The following is an 18949-nucleotide window of genomic DNA, read 5'->3' on the forward strand; positions in this document are numbered from 1 at the left end:
TGGCGTTGAAAGATGAATTTCCAACAAAATGTCCAATAAGATAGAAAGTAATGAAGGCTTATCTTGTGGTCCTGCACAGAGGCGTTCCCCCGCCCGGCTGATAGAATCATTCATGCCGATCCCTAATATCCCTGATACGACGTGGATCGCCACCTACGCTAGACACTAAGAGCTACCCTTCCGACGCTAATTCCTGTCACCTGCAATGACGAAATCGCAATCATTTAAAGCAGCTGGAGACCAACTGACCTGAATTGAATCACATTCACATTCAATTCCCATTCACATTCACATTCTTCCCCCGAAGAGACTTAAAATAAAAAGGTATGAAATCCCGTTCCTGGATCCAATCCGCAGTCAAGTACCACGAAACCCATAGTTAACAATGTCTATCCTCAAGTTTTTGAAGTCAAAGCTCCCTTGCAAATCTCGCAAATCCCGCACCATGTCGGCGTCAAAGATCAAGATCATCGCCAACCCGCACTACAAGAAGTCGGGTACAAAGTCGTACGTGCATATGATGCGCAAGTACCGCTTTAACCCGACCCAACCTGGTCCGTACTTCCTCGGCCATTCCATGCACCAGACCGGCCGACAGTATACCGATAAGCCTGTTGGCGGGCGCGTCCATATGCAACAGGTGTTGAAGAAGAAGAGCGTCGATACGGAGCAGGTAGGCGAGGTAAGTGCCGAGGATGTGCAGAATGATTCGATGTATCTCGCCCAAGTGGGTATTGGTAGCCCCGCCCAGAACCTGAACTTGGACTTTGACACGGGATCTGCCGATCTATGGGTAAGTGCAATCTATTATTGTTATGACTTTCCCTTTCTCTCTGGTTCCTCAGCTTTTCTTATCATTGTGGGAAAACAAAATGGTTGTTAACTAGATTGGGTTAGGTTTGGTCCACCAAGTTGCCGTCGGCAACCCTGTCTCAGTACACCAATCACACCGTCTTTGACTCCAGCAAGTCGAGCACGTTTAAGACCCAGGCAGGCTCGACCTGGAAGATCTCTTACGGAGATGGATCTTCTGCTTCCGGTACAGTCGGCACTGATGATGTGAACATCGGTGGCGTGGTTGTCAAGAACCAGGCTATCGAGCTGGCAGACACCATGTCGGCCACATTTGCCAGTGGGGCCGGTGATGGTCTGCTGGGCCTTGCATTCTCCAGTATTAATACCGTGCAACCGACTTCGGTAGCCACCCCCGTCGATAATATGATCACCCAGTCCGACATCCCATCGACGGCTGAGTTGTTCACTGCCAAGTTGGGATCATGGCGCGATGCCGATGAGCCCGATAAGGGCGAGTCCTTCTATACATTTGGCTACATTGACCAGGCCACTGTGACGGCAGCCGGAGCAGACATCACCTACACACCTGTTGACAAGAGCCAAGGATTCTGGCTCTTCGATTCCACTTCTGCGACCGTGAATGGCAAGACCATCACTCGATCGGGCAACACTGCCATTGCCGATACTGGTACCACCCTTGCTCTTGTGGATGATGCCACTTGCAAGGCTATCTATGATGCTATCCCAGGAGCCACATATGATAGTGAGACCCAGGGATACATCTATCCTTCCGATACCACCGTTGATAACTTGCCCGTTGTTTCGTTTGCCGTTGGCGACAAGCAATTCGTCGTGCAGAAGGAGGATCTTGGCTTCTCTGAGGCCAAGACTGGATATATCTATGGTGGAATCCAGAGCCGTGGTACCATGGACATGGATATTCTGGGTGATACCTTCCTGAAGGGAATTTATGCCGTGAGTCTTCCTCTGCTGTCTATGATATGGAAAGTACTAATCTCGATTCTGATAGGTCTTTGATGTTGGCAACACTCAATTCGGTGCTGTTCAGCGCAAGGAGCTCAACCAGAACCTTGCTACTCCTTCGGACTAAATGATTGAACGTCGGTAACTGATACATGCAATGGTGGTTGTTTTTCCTTAGCAAGAGATTTCCGAGGTTATGAAAGCAGCGAATTATCTCGTTACTGAAGCAGTATTATCAATTCAAGTGCCAATCTTCCTGACTTTTCCACTTGATGTATCTAGGGATTTGTATGTAGTCCAGTACGTATTCCAAGGTTACTAAGGACATCTACTTCCAAAGTTCCAAGGTTGGTTCATACATGTATGAGTTCACGGGTAAATTCTAAAGATCACGATTGAAATGGAAGACTAAAGACACAGGTGCAGCAAAATCTATTCAACCAAAATCTATCCATCATGACATATCAATGACAACCTTTCCAGTCCTACAATATCCATGCTCAATGGCATTATCCAAGGTAACTAGATCAAAGTCCTTCTCACTCTGAGCCTTCAACAGTCCTTGGTCAATCCAATCGCTCATAGATCGCAATTGCTCTGCTAACTCTTCAACGGGGGGTGACACTGAGTTACACCCAAGCAGGGATAATCCTTTGCGATATGTTTGGAACACGTCCAACGAAATGCTTTTGTCAACATTCCCCCTAGGAGCTGCAATCCATGCAAAGCGACCATAGGTTGCCAATTGTTCCATTGTAGCTGACATCAACTCCAGATCTCCCACGGTATCAATGACCACATCCACTCCATGACCACGGGTAAGAGTCGAGATTTTTTCTTCCAGCACAGATGTGATGTCCTTTGTAGGCAATATTATATCGGGATTCGAGTCGGCGCGTCTCGCTGCAGTCAACACTTGCTTGGCTCCCATCGCTTTAGCCATCTGCACCGCTGCGGATCCAACAGCTCCATTGGAGCCCAACACAAGGACGATATCCTTTGAGCTCACCTGCGCACGGCGAAGACACAGTAGCGCCGTGGTAAACGGGACACCAACGGTGGCGGCTTGGATGTGTGAAAGGGTCGCTGGTTTTTCAACAAGCGCAGCTTGAGGCACCAGGCAGTACTGGGCGTGTGTCCCATCGACTTCAAAGCCCAGAGTTGAACCACTCGTTCCGTAGACACTCTTGCCTATCCAGTATTTGGCGTCCTTGCTCTCGTCGGCGACATCAATTACCACGCCTGAGTAGTCGCGGCCTGGAATCCGGGGATACGTGGTATATGGGAAGCCTCCTTGTGCGTTCATCCGATCAGATGGTTGGATTGAAGCATAAAGTATTTGGATCAACGCATGACCGGGTTTCGGGCGGGGGATGGGTAGGATTGCTTGCGCAAAATTTGGAGGCGCACTCGTATCGGTGCGAGATAATTGAAGGGATTTCATCGTGGTGCACTTCATTGCTGTGAGTTATTGAAGATAATCAATGTGACGCGCGAGCCCTTTTATACTTATGACCATGTGTGTGATAATCAAATCTTCGGATAGCAACCTCATGCCTGTTTCCAAGGTTCATTGTCATAAGTCCATGACCCACTTGATTCTCAGCCATCCTTCCTCTCTCAGTATTGGGTATGTGATGATCGGGAAGATAACTATGCTGGGCCGTGCGGACCGTGCGGGCCACGCGGCAGTTGCGGGATGCCGAGATTTATCAATCACTCACTGATCTCCGATCATCTCCCGAGCCGACGGAAATTGGTGACCCACATGTGACATGTCAAATCACAATTTATTTAAATTTTGACTGCATGGCTCTCCTGTTTGTCAACGTTGAGTGTTCTCAATCATGAAGACAGGCGCGACCCCTGAGTCGAAAGGGCACAACATGAACTACGACACAGGTAAGTCAGGTAGCTTCATTTGAGCTGACTGAACGTTTGAAGCTAATTTTGCGCCCAAGACGATACTATCACGGTGGAACGTAATATGGAGCCCGAACAAGGCTCCATCAAACGGAATCCCTCCAATTTCGAGCCAGATGAGAAGCAAGACGTATCTCCATACCCACCACCAAAGGCTTTCCCTCATGAAGTCGCCTTTGTGATTGTTGTCTGCGCCGCGCAGCTCATGACACAAGCTGGTCTGGCATTGTCGATTGCACCCCTGAAACAGATCAGCGATAGCTTCAACAGCACTCCGCAACAATTGACTTGGGCTTCGTCAGCATACAGCTTGACAGTTGGTACATTCATCCTGGTATCAGGCAGGCTGGGTGACGTATATGGTCACCGGTTGATGTTTATGATTGGATTTGTATGGTTTGCAGTTTGGTCTCTTCTGGCAGGCTTCTCTGTGTGGTCCAATCCCAGGTTTTTCGATTGCTGCCGTGCCTTCCAGGGTATTGGTCCTGCATTTCTTCTTCCCAATGCTGTTGCGATTCTGGGAAGGACCTACCCGCCAGGTGAGCGAAAGGGCATGGTGTTCTGTATGTTCGGAGCTGTCGCGCCAGGAGGATTCATCATTGGCGCAACACTATCGTCACTGATTGCTGAAGAGCTGTGGTGGCCCTGGGCATATTGGATCTTCGCAATTGCTTGCGTTGTCTTTGCTGTGCTTGGGTTCCTGGTGATCCCTCCTATGCCACAAGAAAAGCCGCGGCCTGAACTTTCCACTTTTGCCCGTCTGGATGGACTTGGAGCTTCACTTGGAGTTTCGGGCATGATTCTGTTCAATTTTGCATGGAATCAGGCTGCTACTGTTGGATGGCAAGTTCCGTATAATTATGTCCTGCTGATTGTGGGAATCCTGATTATCGGTGCTTTCCTGTATGTGGAGAGCAAGGCTGCCTACCCACTTCTGCCCCGTTCGGTCTTCAAAGGCGAGACTGGCTGGGTTCTTGGCTGTGTTTGTGCGGGCTGGTCTTCATTCGGTGTTGTTGTGTTTTACTTTTACGCTGTGATGACCAACATCGAATCGAACACTGGGCTTCTTGTGACAGCCAAGTTTTCAGGTGTTGCAATTTCGGGTGCCATTGCGGCTGTGTGTACTGGCATACTCCTTGGACGCCTCCCAGCATGTGTGATAATGTTTATCGCCATGGTGGCTTTCGCTATAGGCCAAGCTTTGTTGGTTTCGCTGCCCATTGGCCAGATTTACTGGGCCAATGCCTTCTTGATCTCAATTATCACACCCTGGGGAATGTAAGAAACTCTTGAAAGCCCCGGAAAACGATTGACTCTTGCTAATACACGAATAGGGATATGTCCTTCCCGTCGGGTATCTTGATTTTGAGCAATGCCATGCCAGCGGAGGATCAAGGTGTAGCAGGTTCCCTCGTCACCACGGCCGTAAATTACTCGATCTCCTTGGGATTGGGTTTCGCTGGAGTGGTGGAAAGCTATGTCAATGATGACGGCCAAGATATTCTCAAAGGATACCGTGGAGCTTCATATATGGGACTTGGCTTGGCAGGATTGGGTGTGATTGTTGCAACCAGTTTTATGATTGTGACTTGGACAAAGTCTCGTTGAAGAAAAGCCTGTAGTATACATTTTGTAATTCATATAGAGGTCGTGATATAATAATAGAGTCGCATTCCCTCTGTTTTAAAAAGGAAGCTGAAAATCCATAGCCCATAAGGAATCCAAATCAATAGGAAGTTGGGCTGCTAATGATGGACTGAGTGCCGCAATATCCTGTAAAAGTTGCCCTTCCGTACCAGAGGTGTTATTTTCAGGAGTAGATGTTCCAACGATTCGTTCAAGCGCCTCCATGCCCTTACGCTTCTTATCCAATGAAGCCTTGACAAGTTGCCGAGCAGTCGAGAGAGCCTCCTTGGCTAAATGGGTGTTGAAACAATCGACAATAAACTCCAGGGTATCCATCGTTTCGGAGAGCTTTTCACAGCTTGCGACTGTGTCCATAACAAGCAAAGAACAGGCGAATTGAAACACGGTACCGATAACATTCCACCACGGCTGTTTTTGACTGGCGAGCCTTCGTGCTGCAGACAGCGCAGCCGTTCCGGCTGTGATCACGCGGTCATTCTGTCCCTGTCGACGGCTTGAATCCATGACGCGAAGACGGCGATAGATACCTAAGGCAAGATCTGCCCGTAATAGTATCAGAAAATCATGATCAACGGTTATATCCCCAAGTTTCTCTAAAGCCCCGACCAGTTCCTGTACCAGAGCGTCTAGATCATCGGTGCTTTGGTTCGTGGGTATCGCTGCAACCAAACTGCATAGCTGCGATGTGAAGTCCCCTGCTCGCTGTGTTGGATTCAAGTTTTCAAGAATTTGCCGATTGAATGTCATGATAGATCTGCCATACTCGAATGCTACAAGAACATGGACACAATTTGCCACTTGTGCCGTTCGGTTGATGATATTTGAAGTCTCCGGATTTGGTGCAACACTGCCAATCGTCTGCATTATAAACTCGGGGGCATGATGTAGACCGGCCGCTTCAACGAGATGCATAACACTGCAACTGCAAAGCCAAGCAACGTGAGGTCGTCCGGTGCATCGAACATATATTGTTCGAAGGATCCAAGCTGCGATGGTTTCGAGCGTAGGAAAACGACTGATCACATCATCTTCAAGGATCGCCTTCGCGTGTGATATTATCCACGGTTCGGTATCCTGGCCCAAAGAGTCATTAAACAACGACGCTAACCCAATAATTCCACTGATCAAAGCTTCAAAGGCCATGTCTTGGGGTTGCCCATGCCAATGCTTCTCGCATAGCATATAGATACGATTCATATCCAGGAACCCGAAGACAGGATGGATAACGGCAGTATAGACTTCGATGAGATTTCTTGCTGTATTCCATGAAATTATCCCTGCGATCTTGTGGGAGACCGCACAAGTTGGTTCTTTGCGAACACCAGTATGATATGCGAATGAGTGTAGGCGTGGAAGTTTTGTAGCCTGAACTTCCAGGCCAACATAGAGTGGAAATGCAATGCATGAATACCTTCCCACATAACGAGGTTTCGACGGCTCAATAAGCCCAGGCAGAATTGAAGAATCGGCGCTTTGCCTTGATGGATGCGTCAAGCGTGTTGTTTTGGACGATGGTTGGGCTGATGACTCATTCAAAGGCGCGGGACGCTTGATAGGCGTTGATGGGGGTGCAGTATCATATTCGCATTCATAATCATATCCTTTGCAGACATTGCAGGGCATTCTTCCATCGCACTTCCTCTTGCGTCGACGACAAGGAAGACATGCCTGCCTTGAGCGTTGTCGCACCGGCCCGGGCGCTATTGAGGATTCCAACGAACCTGGAATATGCTGTGAGTGGGCAGTCATCATAGATGGATGCTGTCCGCATGTAGTCAAAGTAGCAAGTACTAGTAACCTCAAATGCCAATACTGAACGTCTTCCAATGTTGGTGTTTGTTCAAAAGGCTACCGACATCTGGCAGACTGGTCACTGGAGGTGGTGATGCGCCCGCCCCCTTTTGGAATTCCAACAACAGTATCCGGAACCCTGAAAGTTGGAGACACTGTTCGATTTTTTTACCCAGGTATATTATATGCCGTGTCCGTCACTTTTACCTAGGTGTCCGCCTTAAATAATGCAAAGATCAAAACCTTGGAATGGATTTAGTGCAGGTTGTGGTCAAAAATTAGGACGTGCGACGAAGTAGCAATGTTAAGGCGGCTAGGTATAAATGCTGCCTATATCTTCAGGCTCCAAAGTACCAACTTCCATAGTTAAGTTTAGGTTCGCTTGTCGTTGAGCACGGAAATTTTAAAACTCTTAGTAAGAGGTGAATCTTGATTAAATCGAGTTCTACTATGGTACAGACTGATGAATTGGGAGGGGTCAAAGCATTAGTCAAAAAGAGATGGCCTTGAATCCATTTCACTCTCTCGTAAAAAAAATGTAAGGTAGCATTAAGTCAACTTTGCTTCTTTACAGGGCCGGAAAAAAGACAACTCCACACGTGAGAGGTCAGTTTAATAGTCTTCTTTTTACCCTTGTTTTTTTCATGGAGGACATCTAATGCTGCTGTACTTAGAACGAACATCTTTGCTTTGTCAGGACTCAGGAATGGGCTCGGGGGCCGGGGCACAAGGCCTAAGCGTGGAAAAGAACACAACAAGGGGGGTGACGATCTTTACTTTGAAAAATTCTTGTTTGGTCTCTATTAAGTCGAATACCCTGAGCAATGAGCTTATACTGTGTCTAGGCAGGTATATTAAGACTTGGAAGTGCAGTGGCCGCTGTGGCTTAGAGAGACCCTAGTCCCCAAAGGGTATCTAGCTCGCCTACTTTCTGCCAAGCATTTTCATTGGATCTTACAAGTTACTAGTAAGCTCTGATCTAATGATCCACCAGACCTGAATCCCACATTTAATGTTAACTGTATGTTATTTTGAGAACTGGGCCTTAAAATTCATAGAATTGCGTACTAGTAACATGGGAAATGAGCCCATGGCGACACTAACGCGCTCCCTGCTACTTTGGGATAGGCAAACCGACCAAATGTTGGCTATATAAGGCCTGAGATGAGAAGCTCAATTCTTGAAATCACTTTCCTCTGCCATCGGTTTGCAACAATGTTGGCACTCAAAGCTGTTTTCACCTTTATCTTGGTCCTCGCGTTGTCTCATAGGGCGTATTCGTCCTGTGAGCCAGAAATCTCTTATCCAGCTCCTATATACAATTTGAATACTTTGAAGAGCACTTTCCAAGAGATCGACAACAGCCTCAATAAGCTGATCAAAGCGGGTGATTACAGTGGGAGTTCCTTCTCATTGGAGATTTCCTCCCCGAGCCAGACTCTATACACCAAATACCACTTCGACAAGTCTCTGGGCGGAAGCCCAATCAATGGCTCTTCACGATATCGGATTGCCAGCAACACCAAACTGTTTACTGCGTTGGGAATCTTGAAGCAAGAGGCAGCGGGAAAACTTGGGCTAGACGATGAGGTGACAAAGTATATTCCGGGGCTTCTCGACGGTACAAGCAAAATCTCCTGGAAGGGTATCACACTTCGATCCCTACTAGCCCATTTGAGTGGCCTTCCGGACAACTATGGCGATGAAGATTTGCTTCTTATGCTCTCTGATCCATCCGCAATTGGGCTTCCTCCATTGGATACAGCCGAGAAAAACAATCTACCAAAGTGCGGTGCTTATACTGGATGGACAGTTGCGTGTACGGACGCAGGTATGTAGGCAACCTATCTCGATGCTGATCTGGAAGCTGACAAATTGTATCTAGATCTCGATGAAAACCTTCACAACGTGAACCCAGTGTTTCCTTCCCAGAAGGAAACCTCCTACAGCAATGTTGGATTTGACCTTCTGGGTCAAGTTTTGGCGAATGTGACCAATATGAAATATGAAGACTACATCGAAGAGGCAATATTTAAGCCCCTTGGCATGCAAGAAACATCTTTCACTGTGCCTGTAGCTTTAGTTGCTGCTAGCGCTGGATCAGGTTCTGACTGGGGCGTGGATGAAGGTACCGATAATCCGTGAGTCAACTTTGCTCCCTACGATCAATTCAAATTTTAATAATTTGTACAGGAGTGCCGGGATCTACAGCTCCTCTTCGGATATGATCAAATTTCTTCGCTGGGTCCTCAAAAATTATGATAAAATAACCCCATCGCTGAACTGGTTCCAGCCTGCAGCCTGGAATTCTGGATCTCACTCGCTTCTTGGATATCCGTGGGAAATCTTCCGGACTACCTCGATCCTGCCAGACACAAAACGTCCTGTGACATTCTACACAAAAGGCGGAGGCCTCACGGACTACTATACCTACAGTTTTATCATCCCACAGTACAACCTTGTGGTTTTCATGGGCGTGGCTGGAGGCTTGTCTGCACTAAACACAATATTCACGGATGTTCTAAACCCACTCATCGTCGCAGCAGAGTCTGAGGCACAGTCCCAGTTGGAAAGTTCATACGGAGGAATCTATTCCTCTACTGATTCAAACTTGAATTCTTCGATCACTCTCACTCAGACTCAATCACGGTCTTTGTACATCTCCTCGTGGATCTCGAATTCCACAGACGTCCTGGCAAACCTAATCCCCTTCGTGTCCTCAACCGCCGGTACGAGTGGTGATATGTACTTCCAGCTCCTCCCTACCTTTAAAACGAGGCGCACGCATGACGGTCAAGTTGGCGAAGTGTGGCGGCTCATCGATGTAATTGACGATTACGATGGCTCTACAAACTCTACAACAGTCTGGAATGACTATTGTGTGGTGAATATTGATCCATTTTCCTACGGAACAGTTCCTCTAAATGAGCTCGTGTTGTGGAGGAACTCCAGTGAGCGCCATGCTACAGTGGAATCCGTGACACTTTTAGCATTCAAAGTCAATTTGTGGCGAAACTAAAATTCAATGTTCTCTAAAGAATATATAGAAGACTGGGGTACAATAGAAGAGCCGCATCTGGGACAGGTCTTAGCTAGAGTAGCAGAGGAGGCCTAGGCGAGAAGTTGGCGTCTTATCTACTACATAGTAGGAATGCAAATTATGGACAAGAATATCAAAAACTAGCACAGAAAGATCAAGTGCATCCTGTTGGTTAAAGTTCAATTAGAATCCAAGGACATAAATAGTATGGCTGTGAATCTCCTTACCAGTTTTTGTCGCTGTCAGGCGAAAGAGGTTCTTGGCGCATGGCTTTCATTCCGGTGATAGTTCTCAAGACGTAAGTCTGTCTGTCTATATAATTTTGCAATTCCTCTGAGCCATGTGGAGAAGCTCGAGCTAGGCTCAGTGGCCATATGAGAGAGCTTGCCCACCCGGAAAATAGGAATGAATTGCTTGGGTTATTGACCCAAGCATCTGGCCTCAACAATTCCGGTACACTGGCACAGATTTCAACTGCTGTTTGCCATGCAATATTAGATGCCTCATTGAGTATTCTAAGTAGTGTATCCTCGACATCTTCTGCTATCGCAAAGCTATGAGATAGATAGGCCATGATGCTTGAATGAAGTAGGTTGGCATTAAACAGCCGTGTCATTCGCAACGTGTTCCAGGTCTGAGCAACTCGAAAGCTGCTGAAGCTGTGGACCGGAGGCTGATACCCAGTTCGACTGAAATCAATATTTTGGCTGACAGTGGTGTCAGAAAAAGCAAATTGGTCGGGGAACAATTGGGGCATCAATTCCAATAAAGACTGTATATCCTTCTCCACTTCTTGTAACTGCCCAATGTAGAGTAGTGAGATTGAAGACTCGTCAAACTGCGTATTCAGTAGAGCAAGTCGACCAAGAACTTCCCAGAAATTCGCTGCCTGGACACTCTCATTTATCCAAGAGGCTGAATACAACAATTGAAGTTGAGGAGGCAGAGGCAAACGGCGCTGTAAGCAGTCTATCTGGACAACTGAAATGATATGATGAAGAAGTCCCTGGCCAGCATGACTTTGAAACATTGTGGAAGATGTGCCCGACTCAAATATCGCCAAGATCCCATTGATATGCTTGGACCAGACATTTTGTGCGTCATGGTACGAGTCCGACGAAATGACAGCAAATAACGCCAATAATAAAACCGAAGCCGCGGTCTCCGGAGTGGCGGACTTTGGCCCTTGAAGGGCATTCATGGTATGCTGCAGCCCAATCCCATATTTTTCTTGGGCTAGGATCCGCAGATCTCCTCGACGCTGCACATTTGCCATGTATCCTAAAGCAACGGCTTCAAAGCTAACGTCTAGCGAAGCAGGTCGCCCACAAGGCAAATACAGAGTGGGTAGCCAATCGAGATAGGTACCACCAGCATAAGCAGTTGTGAAAAGATTGATCGCACGCACAGAAGGAGGATCCGCAAGTGATTGCATTTGTGGTGGGGGTGTTGACTGCCGGGGAGCGCTGGCCCCCGAGGATGATTTAGAGTCGCGTGACTTGGCTTTTTGTGTCACAGCTCCAGTCTCATCGTAAAACATAAGGTCTATCTCTTTTCTGTAGCCAGTACATATGGCGGTCACATTGATACATTGTGAACACGCAGGGCGACGACGATCGCACTGATCTTGGATTAGGAGACCCGCCGAATCAAAAATCGTGGCCGAGGCTTACTTTGATTCTTCGTTCGCGACAGAGTGAACATGCCGTGCTTCGTTTCCCTCGGAAAACCATGATGAGATACAGAATCCAATTTCGTATATGGTTTTTCAATGTTGACAGACTGCCACTGCTGATTAAAGTGAAAGCCAGCGTCATGTGGTTGGGGGCGTGAGGCAAAAGTGGGGGCCAATCCCTTATTTTTTGATATCTTGAATCTTGATGCCTTAATCGTACTAGTAGCCTATGTAGGGTTTCCACCCGCAATTGCTCTGCCTTCCGCCAGCATCCACTAACATTTTGATCATTTCCTCCCCGGACTATGTTAATATGATTCCAGGGCTGTGAGAGATCAGGTCTTCTGTTTGCGCCGCTATAATAAATGCTGCTATTCACCTTCAAGTTCTCATAGAGTGAAGATCCGTCTTTGTCATAGAAGACTGGTTTTGTGTCGGCTCTATGTTCTTCGTCATTGTGTTGGAAGTCGAGATATGCCATGGTGACTTGAAGGTAGTAGAGAAGGCAGTTCAATTGGAATCCACCACCAAATGGAAAGATAGGTGAGTGAGAACAGTGGCTGGCAAGCACTTGAGGAGGAAGGGGCTAAGTGGGATGACGGTACAAGTAATTTCAACCTTGGCCCCATTACGGGCAAAAACCCCTGGAACCATTCAAATGTTAACAACGTTGCTCACCTGAGAACAATTTATATTCCTGGTGGATTATCTCCAGCTATCTAGTAGCGGTGAAGCCACCTCGGCCTACATGGTTTTACGGATATCCTGGATGGCTCTGGGCAAAGCCAAATGTGTCAAACTGAAATTCATATCTTGAATGAGTTAAAAAATAGGGTATCACAAACATAAATGCCAAACAGACTGCGCCGGAAAAAAAACAATGAAAGAAAAATAAAACAAAAGTCATCATAGATAGTACATAATAGTGAGCTTAGCACTGTCCATGGCCTGCAGAGTGAGGATATGGTGAGTGGTAGGGGACCTCATCCAACTCATCGGGCCCAGTCAGGTCAACAACCTGTGCGTCGGATGTAAGTGGACGGGGTACCAACGCGCTCTGGCTCAGGGGCATGGGCTGCTGCGAGGGTACAAGGGGCATAGTTGAATGAGCGGGATGTTCTTGTGACGAGCTACCATAAAGAGGCTGCACCAGCGTGGTTTCCATCCCATTGGCATGCATGCCAGGTTTGGACAGATCAGCCTGTTGTTGAAATGTCTTGGGCGTTTGATGGGTGAAGCTACCCAGTAGGGGCAGAGCCAGTCTGGGATCCGAGCTGCCTAGATTGCTTGTTGACCTAGATAGATCAGCCGCAAGTGAAGGCGACTTGCTGGACTGACCAGTTTCTTTCACATTTGCAGAGTTTTTACGCTCGGCATTTGTCAAATGGCCGATGACACCACGCAAGTACTGTTTAGCAGCATGAACCAGACTAGGGTCCTCGTTGCTTTGAGACAATGCTTGCAGCATAAGTTGAACCTGGTACTTGGAATTGAAGTTCGGACAAGCACGCCGTCCTCCTAGGTGCGCAAGGCCACAGAGTGGACAGTGTTCCACACCAGCTCCTTTCAAAGGACAGTGACCAAGCTCATGGCGTTTCTCGCAAGCCAGGCAAGACGCCATAGAGTCCGATGAACCGTCAAGGCCCAACGAGAGTGGGGGTTCTTCGGGGACATGAACACGCTTGAAGGGACCAGTATGTTTCGGGAGCAAAGGATCAATGTCCATGCGATCATCCTCCCCGATTGAGTCATCGGCAGAGTCAATCTCTTCATCAGAGCCCTTCCCCTGGAATTCATCATCGCTATCACCACTTCCCTTGCTCTTGCGCTTTTTGACAGGAGATGCTTGATTTGATGTCGTTCCATCAAGTTCTTGGGCTTCCTCGGTTACTGCCTGGTAGTTGACTTGAGCGCGCTTTCGCTTCCCCCGGCCAAAAGTTTCGGCGTTGAGAAGTTCCTCATCCCGGGATTGGATCTCGCGGGCATCCAATATTTTGGCCCAGAGGTTTTCGTCAATAGGCGCATCTTCACTCACAGTCACTTCTTCCAAAGTTCCTGCATCCTTCTGCCAGACACGAGCGAAGTTGAACTGTGAATTCGCTTGGTGGTTTGTAGCATCCTTATCACCTTGATCCGATCTTTTCATCTCATCAGCTTTTTCGGCTTGGCTTCGGTCAAGAAGCTTATCGATAGATGCTGAGTCATAATGGATATCGGCTGAATGGTCATCGTTGAACAGAGCTTGGGCACCATGCCGTAAAATCGATTCCAGGTCCTCCTCGTCCTCCTCGTCTTCCATGCGCTCAATGAGGACGTGATCCAGGGTTAATTTCTTCTTACCCCGTTCCATGATTTTTTCCTCTACAGATGCTCGTGTTGTCAGGTGATAGACAAGAACGTTGTTCTTCTGACCAATTCGATGAGCACGGGACAAAGCTTGCATATCTTGCTTTGGGTTGAAGTCCGGATCCATGATTATGACGGTATCAGCGGTTGCAAGATTGATACCAACACCACCGGATCGCGTCGACAACAGGAAGGCAAAGTATGGAGAGTCAGGCGCGTTGAAAAGATCAATCTGTTGCTGCTTCTCGCGAGCTATCAATTGGCCATCCAAACGGCAGTAGAGCAACTGCATCCCCGAAAGGAAATCTTCAACAAGATCCAGGTTCTCGAGGAATTGACTGAAAATCAGAACACGATGACCTCGCTCCTGTAGCTTTGGTAGCATCAAGTTCAGAAGCTCAAATTTTCCAGAAGCCTCTACCAAGCGCTGGTGAGCCAGTATTGGATCATTGGTAACTTCCTCGATTTCTCGATTGTAAACAAATGGGTGGCAAAGACATTTTCTGAGCTGCATCAGAACGTTGTTCAAGTTCAACCTTTCTTGCTTCTTGATCTGGCTAGTATGGGTCGTGCAAATCGCTTTTATCAGTTGGGGGTTCTTCCCCAAGATCGACTTGTAAAGTTTCTTTTGTACAAAGGACATTGAAACAGGCACGATTATTTGCACCATCGGTGGCAAGAAAGGTAGCACCTCGGTTTTGGTACGACGGAGGAAGAACGGACTAATCAGTTTGTGAAGAGCCCGGATATTGTCAGAGGTGAGGTCAGAATACTGTTCCTCCAATTTTTCGGCCTTCGTTTTTGGATTAACGAACTGTAACAGATTGAATAACTCCCGGATATTGTTCTGAAGTGGTGTGCCAGTGAGGAGAACCTTGTGGTCAAACTTCATGCGAGCAAGGCGCTCATAGAGCTGGGAGTGATCGTTTTTCAGACGATGAGCTTCATCTACCACCAGACCTGCCCAATGAACCTTGGACAACACCCTCTTTGCTTCACTGTCAACCATGCTCTCGTATGAAGCAATTACGACGTGGCAGCGGATCTCATTTCCGCCTTCCGGGAACATCTCTAGGTCGTAGGCCATTTGGCGCGCAAACTTGGAGCCGAAATATGTCGCAACTTGAATATCTGGTGCCCATGACTTGATCTCACGCCGCCAATTCGGAACTGTCGAATTTGGAGCGACTACCAAAAATGGCCAGCGCGTATGCCTGTCAATGAGGGTCGCAAATAGGCTGATGACTTGCAGCGTTTTCCCGAGGCCCATGTCATCTGCGAGAATTGCGTTGTCTTGTCGAATGTGCTTGTAATAAAGCCAATTCACACCTTCCAGTTGATAATCCATCAACTTTCCGTTGATGATCATCTTCGGTTGAACCTTTAGTTCCAACTCCTCAAAATTTAACTGGCAGGTAGCTGTCAGATGATCTTTGAGTTTTTTGCGGTCCAAACTTGGGATTGTGCCGCGGCGTAGCCAATCTTTGAAGGCTAACTTGAAGTCTTCCCAACGCTCAGTTTCATCTGGTGTCGGAGGTGCTTCCCACACTGCATCTTCGTAATTCAAGCCCTTGTATTTGACATAGGCCTCCTGAACCATCTCAGGACCTTTTTCGTCATTGGATGACATATCTTCTGACATCCATGATACATTGAACACGATGTCTACTCGCATGTTGGCCTCGGGAATCGCCTTTTCAGCCGTAAAGATTGCTTCTCTCGGCGTCCTCTGATAAAACGCCCGCATCATGGCAGGACTACTGACACCCCATACCCAGTCTCCAGGCATCCAAGTCACACGGAAATACGACTTATTCTTCCATTTGATGAGGTACTCCTTGTCGATTTCCGGGACAAGCTCAGGCAAGCGCGATTTGTTTTTTTCAACTTTGTCCATGTCGGATGCAGCGGGGCGCCAAGCCACGAGAATCTCGATTTCGCCCGCAGTAGATGAGCACTCATGGCATTGCCGGTGTTTGTATCCGCGCAAAGTATCGGTTTCGCCGGTTGCATCGGTTTCGTGCGCGGTGTTGATATATGACAAGTGGTCAATGTGGAATCCTCGATCGCAAGTGGTGCATCTGAAAAGGACATTGCGGGTATTATTGACCCGATTCATGTCAATATGAGTGATAGGGTCCACTCCGTCGTTCTCCACCCGGAGTCTCTGCTCCTCCTTGGATGTGAAGCGTTGCCGCAGGGGTTGCGACATTGGTCCTGCCTCTCTGCAAACAGCACAATTACCTAGATGTGGGCGAATGTCATGCCTTTCGTGAGAGATGCCGAGACACCGACGACATTGAAGGATAAAATTTCCTTCATCAATCTTAGTGACCAGATGCTCTCGACTGGCACGTGGTCCAAGGCAGGATTGATGGTATGAGGAGCTACAACCTTGACAGAACACAAGAATGCCTTTCTCTTCGTCATTGCCAAACCGTTTGCATGTAGAGCAACATTCAAAATGGCTCACTCTGAACTCGTCATCAGGAGCGAGTTCGAGGAAGAACTCTTTGGCGCCGGAGTACTTCTGTTGGCGTGGGCCGCCGCTCTCAGCTTCAGAAAGATCATCTTCAAGCCGCTCTCGCATGTTCTTTCGAATGGTTTTACGTTCCCGATTCGACCTGCGTGGGGCTTCGCTTTCGGATTCAGAGAAGTCATCTTCAAATGGTTCCCGTAGATTTTTTTTGAGGGTGGTTCTTTTCGATCTGCGTGTGCCTCTTTCGTGGTCTGAGGTCTCGTTGTCAGATGATCTAAGTTTAGCTCTTTTCGCTCCTCGTCGTAGCCATTTCTTGTTGGAGACGGCAGAGATATGGAGTGCGTCATCTGAGCTCTCTAAAGCATCCGAATCTTTTTCTCCTTCACTTTCAGTCTGGACACGAAAAAAGTCGGTAAATCTTCCTGGTGCAGCAGCTCGGCCCCGAGTTGGGCGACTGCTTCGGCGACTGCTCCGGGCAGCAGGAAATTCTGGATCAGACTCGTCCGCTGCTCCATCTCCATATGTGAATTTATTCTTTTTGCGCGCTCGGGAATTCCTATCAATGACAACGAGATCGTCACTCGAATCCGAGTCCGGATTGAATTGATCCAGAGCTTGCATACTGCTATCTAGCCGCATGAATCGATCATAGGACATCTGGCAAGAAGCCACAAAGTTAGTTAATCAACATCAGACAAGACTCTAAGCATGTATTGTGATCTCTTACTGTTTCACGCTCTCCACTTTGGAGTCTCACGGTGTAAGATGGGCTCTTAGGATTTTCCGAGTCCAACTTCAGAATCCTGCGCACGGCGAAGTGACCTGGCAAGTATCCATAGTCGTCTCTGTTATCAACGGCCGGGACAAGAACTTGAAGAACGGCCTTGGGTTTCACAGCCGGGTCTTCGGGCAATCCTTCTTGATCTTGAGCTTGCCATTGTTGGTTCAGGAGCCCCTCTGCCGCGTTGTCGATATTTCCAGACTCGGGCGACTCAACGCCCGTTGTCTCAGACATGATCACTCTTCCAATCAGTTTATTGGTATCTATGTATTAGTCAAGTGAACAAACGATATGTCAGATCAGGAATGAATCGAGAATGTTCAAACGGGTCTTGGTGAAAGCTAAAGTCATTGGTTGGATTGGAGTTTTCGAATGGATTGTGTAAGAGAGGAAAGGGAACAGGGCATTTTAAATGTCGAGTAGTGGGTAGAGAAGACAATGATAGAGTTGAATGAACGCGTTGGACGCGATCTCACCCGGAAGAACTATAGTCCGACCTTATCGATAGCGTATTATCTGCTTATCGATCGTTATCGAAGTTAGTACTGTTGGACTTGGCGTTGGAACTTGGAAGTTGGGGCCTTGGGGCCTTGGGGCCTTGGGCTACCCCGCGGGCCGCGCTAAATGAATGGTAGAACGGTGATTCCTAAGAGTCCGAGACCATTCAATCAATATTGGCAACCATGCCATTACTAGTAGGCTGAGAGCTATTGAATATAATAAATAACCTTGACTATATTCAATGATCAAAAGTCAAAATATAAGAAAGTTGCTGGAAGGTTCCTTTGAAGAGTCAAGAGTCAAGACTGATCCACGACCTCCAGGGCTTATTCAATATTGCACATATGATAGATGTGATTCGTGATTGAATGTAAATATTATGTGAGTACTGCCAAGGTGAGTGCGAGTTTTCTATAAATATTATTGACATCTAGAAGGCGTTGACATGTATTCTAAACATTGAAAATGCAAATATGTATCCATGGGTTGGTTAGATGTATACTTCAAAGGTACATGTAGGTACAGGTCACTCAGTGTTGGGCATTTGATGTATGGGACCTAGTATGGATAGCTGAACTAAGCATCTTTTGTACTAGTGGATAACCCCTCCATGCTTCTAATTTGACTACTATGCAGTCTGAGTCTCTCGTTTGTATCTACCACGGCTTTCGTGGACGTCCAGGCTGGTAGAATAGTTCCAGTGGCAATTTTGAAAGCATTTGAGTCTTGCCACCGTTATTTGGGAAATGCCAAGGGCTAAACAACAGTCCCTCGCCTGTAGCATCCTCCTGGTACTGACGCCTCGGTGTACAAAATACAAGATTCGCTAGATTGTGAGCCAAAGGGGGCTCTGAGACCACGCCGAGAACCAGAAGTTGTATACTTGGCCCTTGGGCTTTGCTCGGGAACATCGCTGTTTTGTGGGGCAGAGGAGCCAGGCTAGCCGCCCTCGGAATGCAAACTGGAGTTAGGGCATTCAAGCGGCAA

The 18949-nt window shown here is 47.6% G+C and overlaps 7 protein-coding genes across 7 annotated transcripts; 3 read left to right on the plus strand and 4 right to left on the minus strand.

The window, feature by feature from the left end:
• Positions 1-445: 445 nt before the first annotated feature.
• Positions 446-1906, plus strand: N7466_005061 (pepsin-like aspartic protease; the record flags this gene model as incomplete). The annotated part of the gene is made up of 3 exons (XM_057164458.1): positions 446-793; positions 898-1770; positions 1826-1906. 3 exons carry the CDS (start codon positions 446-448, stop codon positions 1904-1906), a joined length of 1302 nt encoding a protein of 433 aa, XP_057023139.1.
• A 327-nt stretch (positions 1907-2233) lies between these two features.
• Positions 2234-3223, minus strand: N7466_005062 (quinone oxidoreductase family protein; the record flags this gene model as incomplete). The annotated part of the gene is made up of 1 exon (XM_057164459.1): positions 2234-3223. One exon carries the CDS (start codon positions 3221-3223, stop codon positions 2234-2236), a length of 990 nt encoding a protein of 329 aa, XP_057023140.1.
• Positions 3224-3626: 403 nt separating this feature from the next.
• On the plus strand, positions 3627-5310 carry N7466_005063 (MFS transporter; the record flags this gene model as incomplete). The annotated part of the gene is made up of 3 exons (XM_057164460.1): positions 3627-3681; positions 3741-4980; positions 5037-5310. The coding sequence occupies 3 exons, from the start codon at positions 3627-3629 to the stop codon at positions 5308-5310; spliced, it is 1569 nt and encodes a 522-aa protein (XP_057023141.1).
• A 75-nt stretch (positions 5311-5385) lies between these two features.
• On the minus strand, positions 5386-7098 carry N7466_005064 (putative C6 transcription factor; the record flags this gene model as incomplete). Its single annotated transcript, XM_057164461.1, has 1 exon — positions 5386-7098. One exon carries the CDS (start codon positions 7096-7098, stop codon positions 5386-5388), a length of 1713 nt encoding a protein of 570 aa, XP_057023142.1.
• A 1257-nt stretch (positions 7099-8355) lies between these two features.
• On the plus strand, positions 8356-10159 carry N7466_005065 (serine hydrolase domain-containing protein; the record flags this gene model as incomplete). Its single annotated transcript, XM_057164462.1, has 3 exons — positions 8356-8971; positions 9026-9281; positions 9334-10159. 3 exons carry the CDS (start codon positions 8356-8358, stop codon positions 10157-10159), a joined length of 1698 nt encoding a protein of 565 aa, XP_057023143.1.
• A 244-nt stretch (positions 10160-10403) lies between these two features.
• N7466_005066 (uncharacterized protein) lies at positions 10404-11720 on the minus strand (the record flags this gene model as incomplete). The annotated part of the gene is made up of 1 exon (XM_057164463.1): positions 10404-11720. One exon carries the CDS (start codon positions 11718-11720, stop codon positions 10404-10406), a length of 1317 nt encoding a protein of 438 aa, XP_057023144.1.
• A 1066-nt stretch (positions 11721-12786) lies between these two features.
• N7466_005067 (uncharacterized protein) lies at positions 12787-17695 on the minus strand (the record flags this gene model as incomplete). The annotated part of the gene is made up of 2 exons (XM_057164464.1): positions 12787-17337; positions 17408-17695. The coding sequence occupies 2 exons, from the start codon at positions 17693-17695 to the stop codon at positions 12787-12789; spliced, it is 4839 nt and encodes a 1612-aa protein (XP_057023145.1).
• Between the last annotated feature and the right edge of the window lie 1254 nt (positions 17696-18949).

The sequence above is a fragment of the Penicillium verhagenii genome (genome assembly GCF_028828195.1).
Source record: "Penicillium verhagenii strain IBT 33310 chromosome Unknown utg000005l_segment0_segment0, whole genome shotgun sequence".
Classification (NCBI taxonomy): domain Eukaryota; kingdom Fungi; phylum Ascomycota; class Eurotiomycetes; order Eurotiales; family Aspergillaceae; genus Penicillium; species Penicillium verhagenii.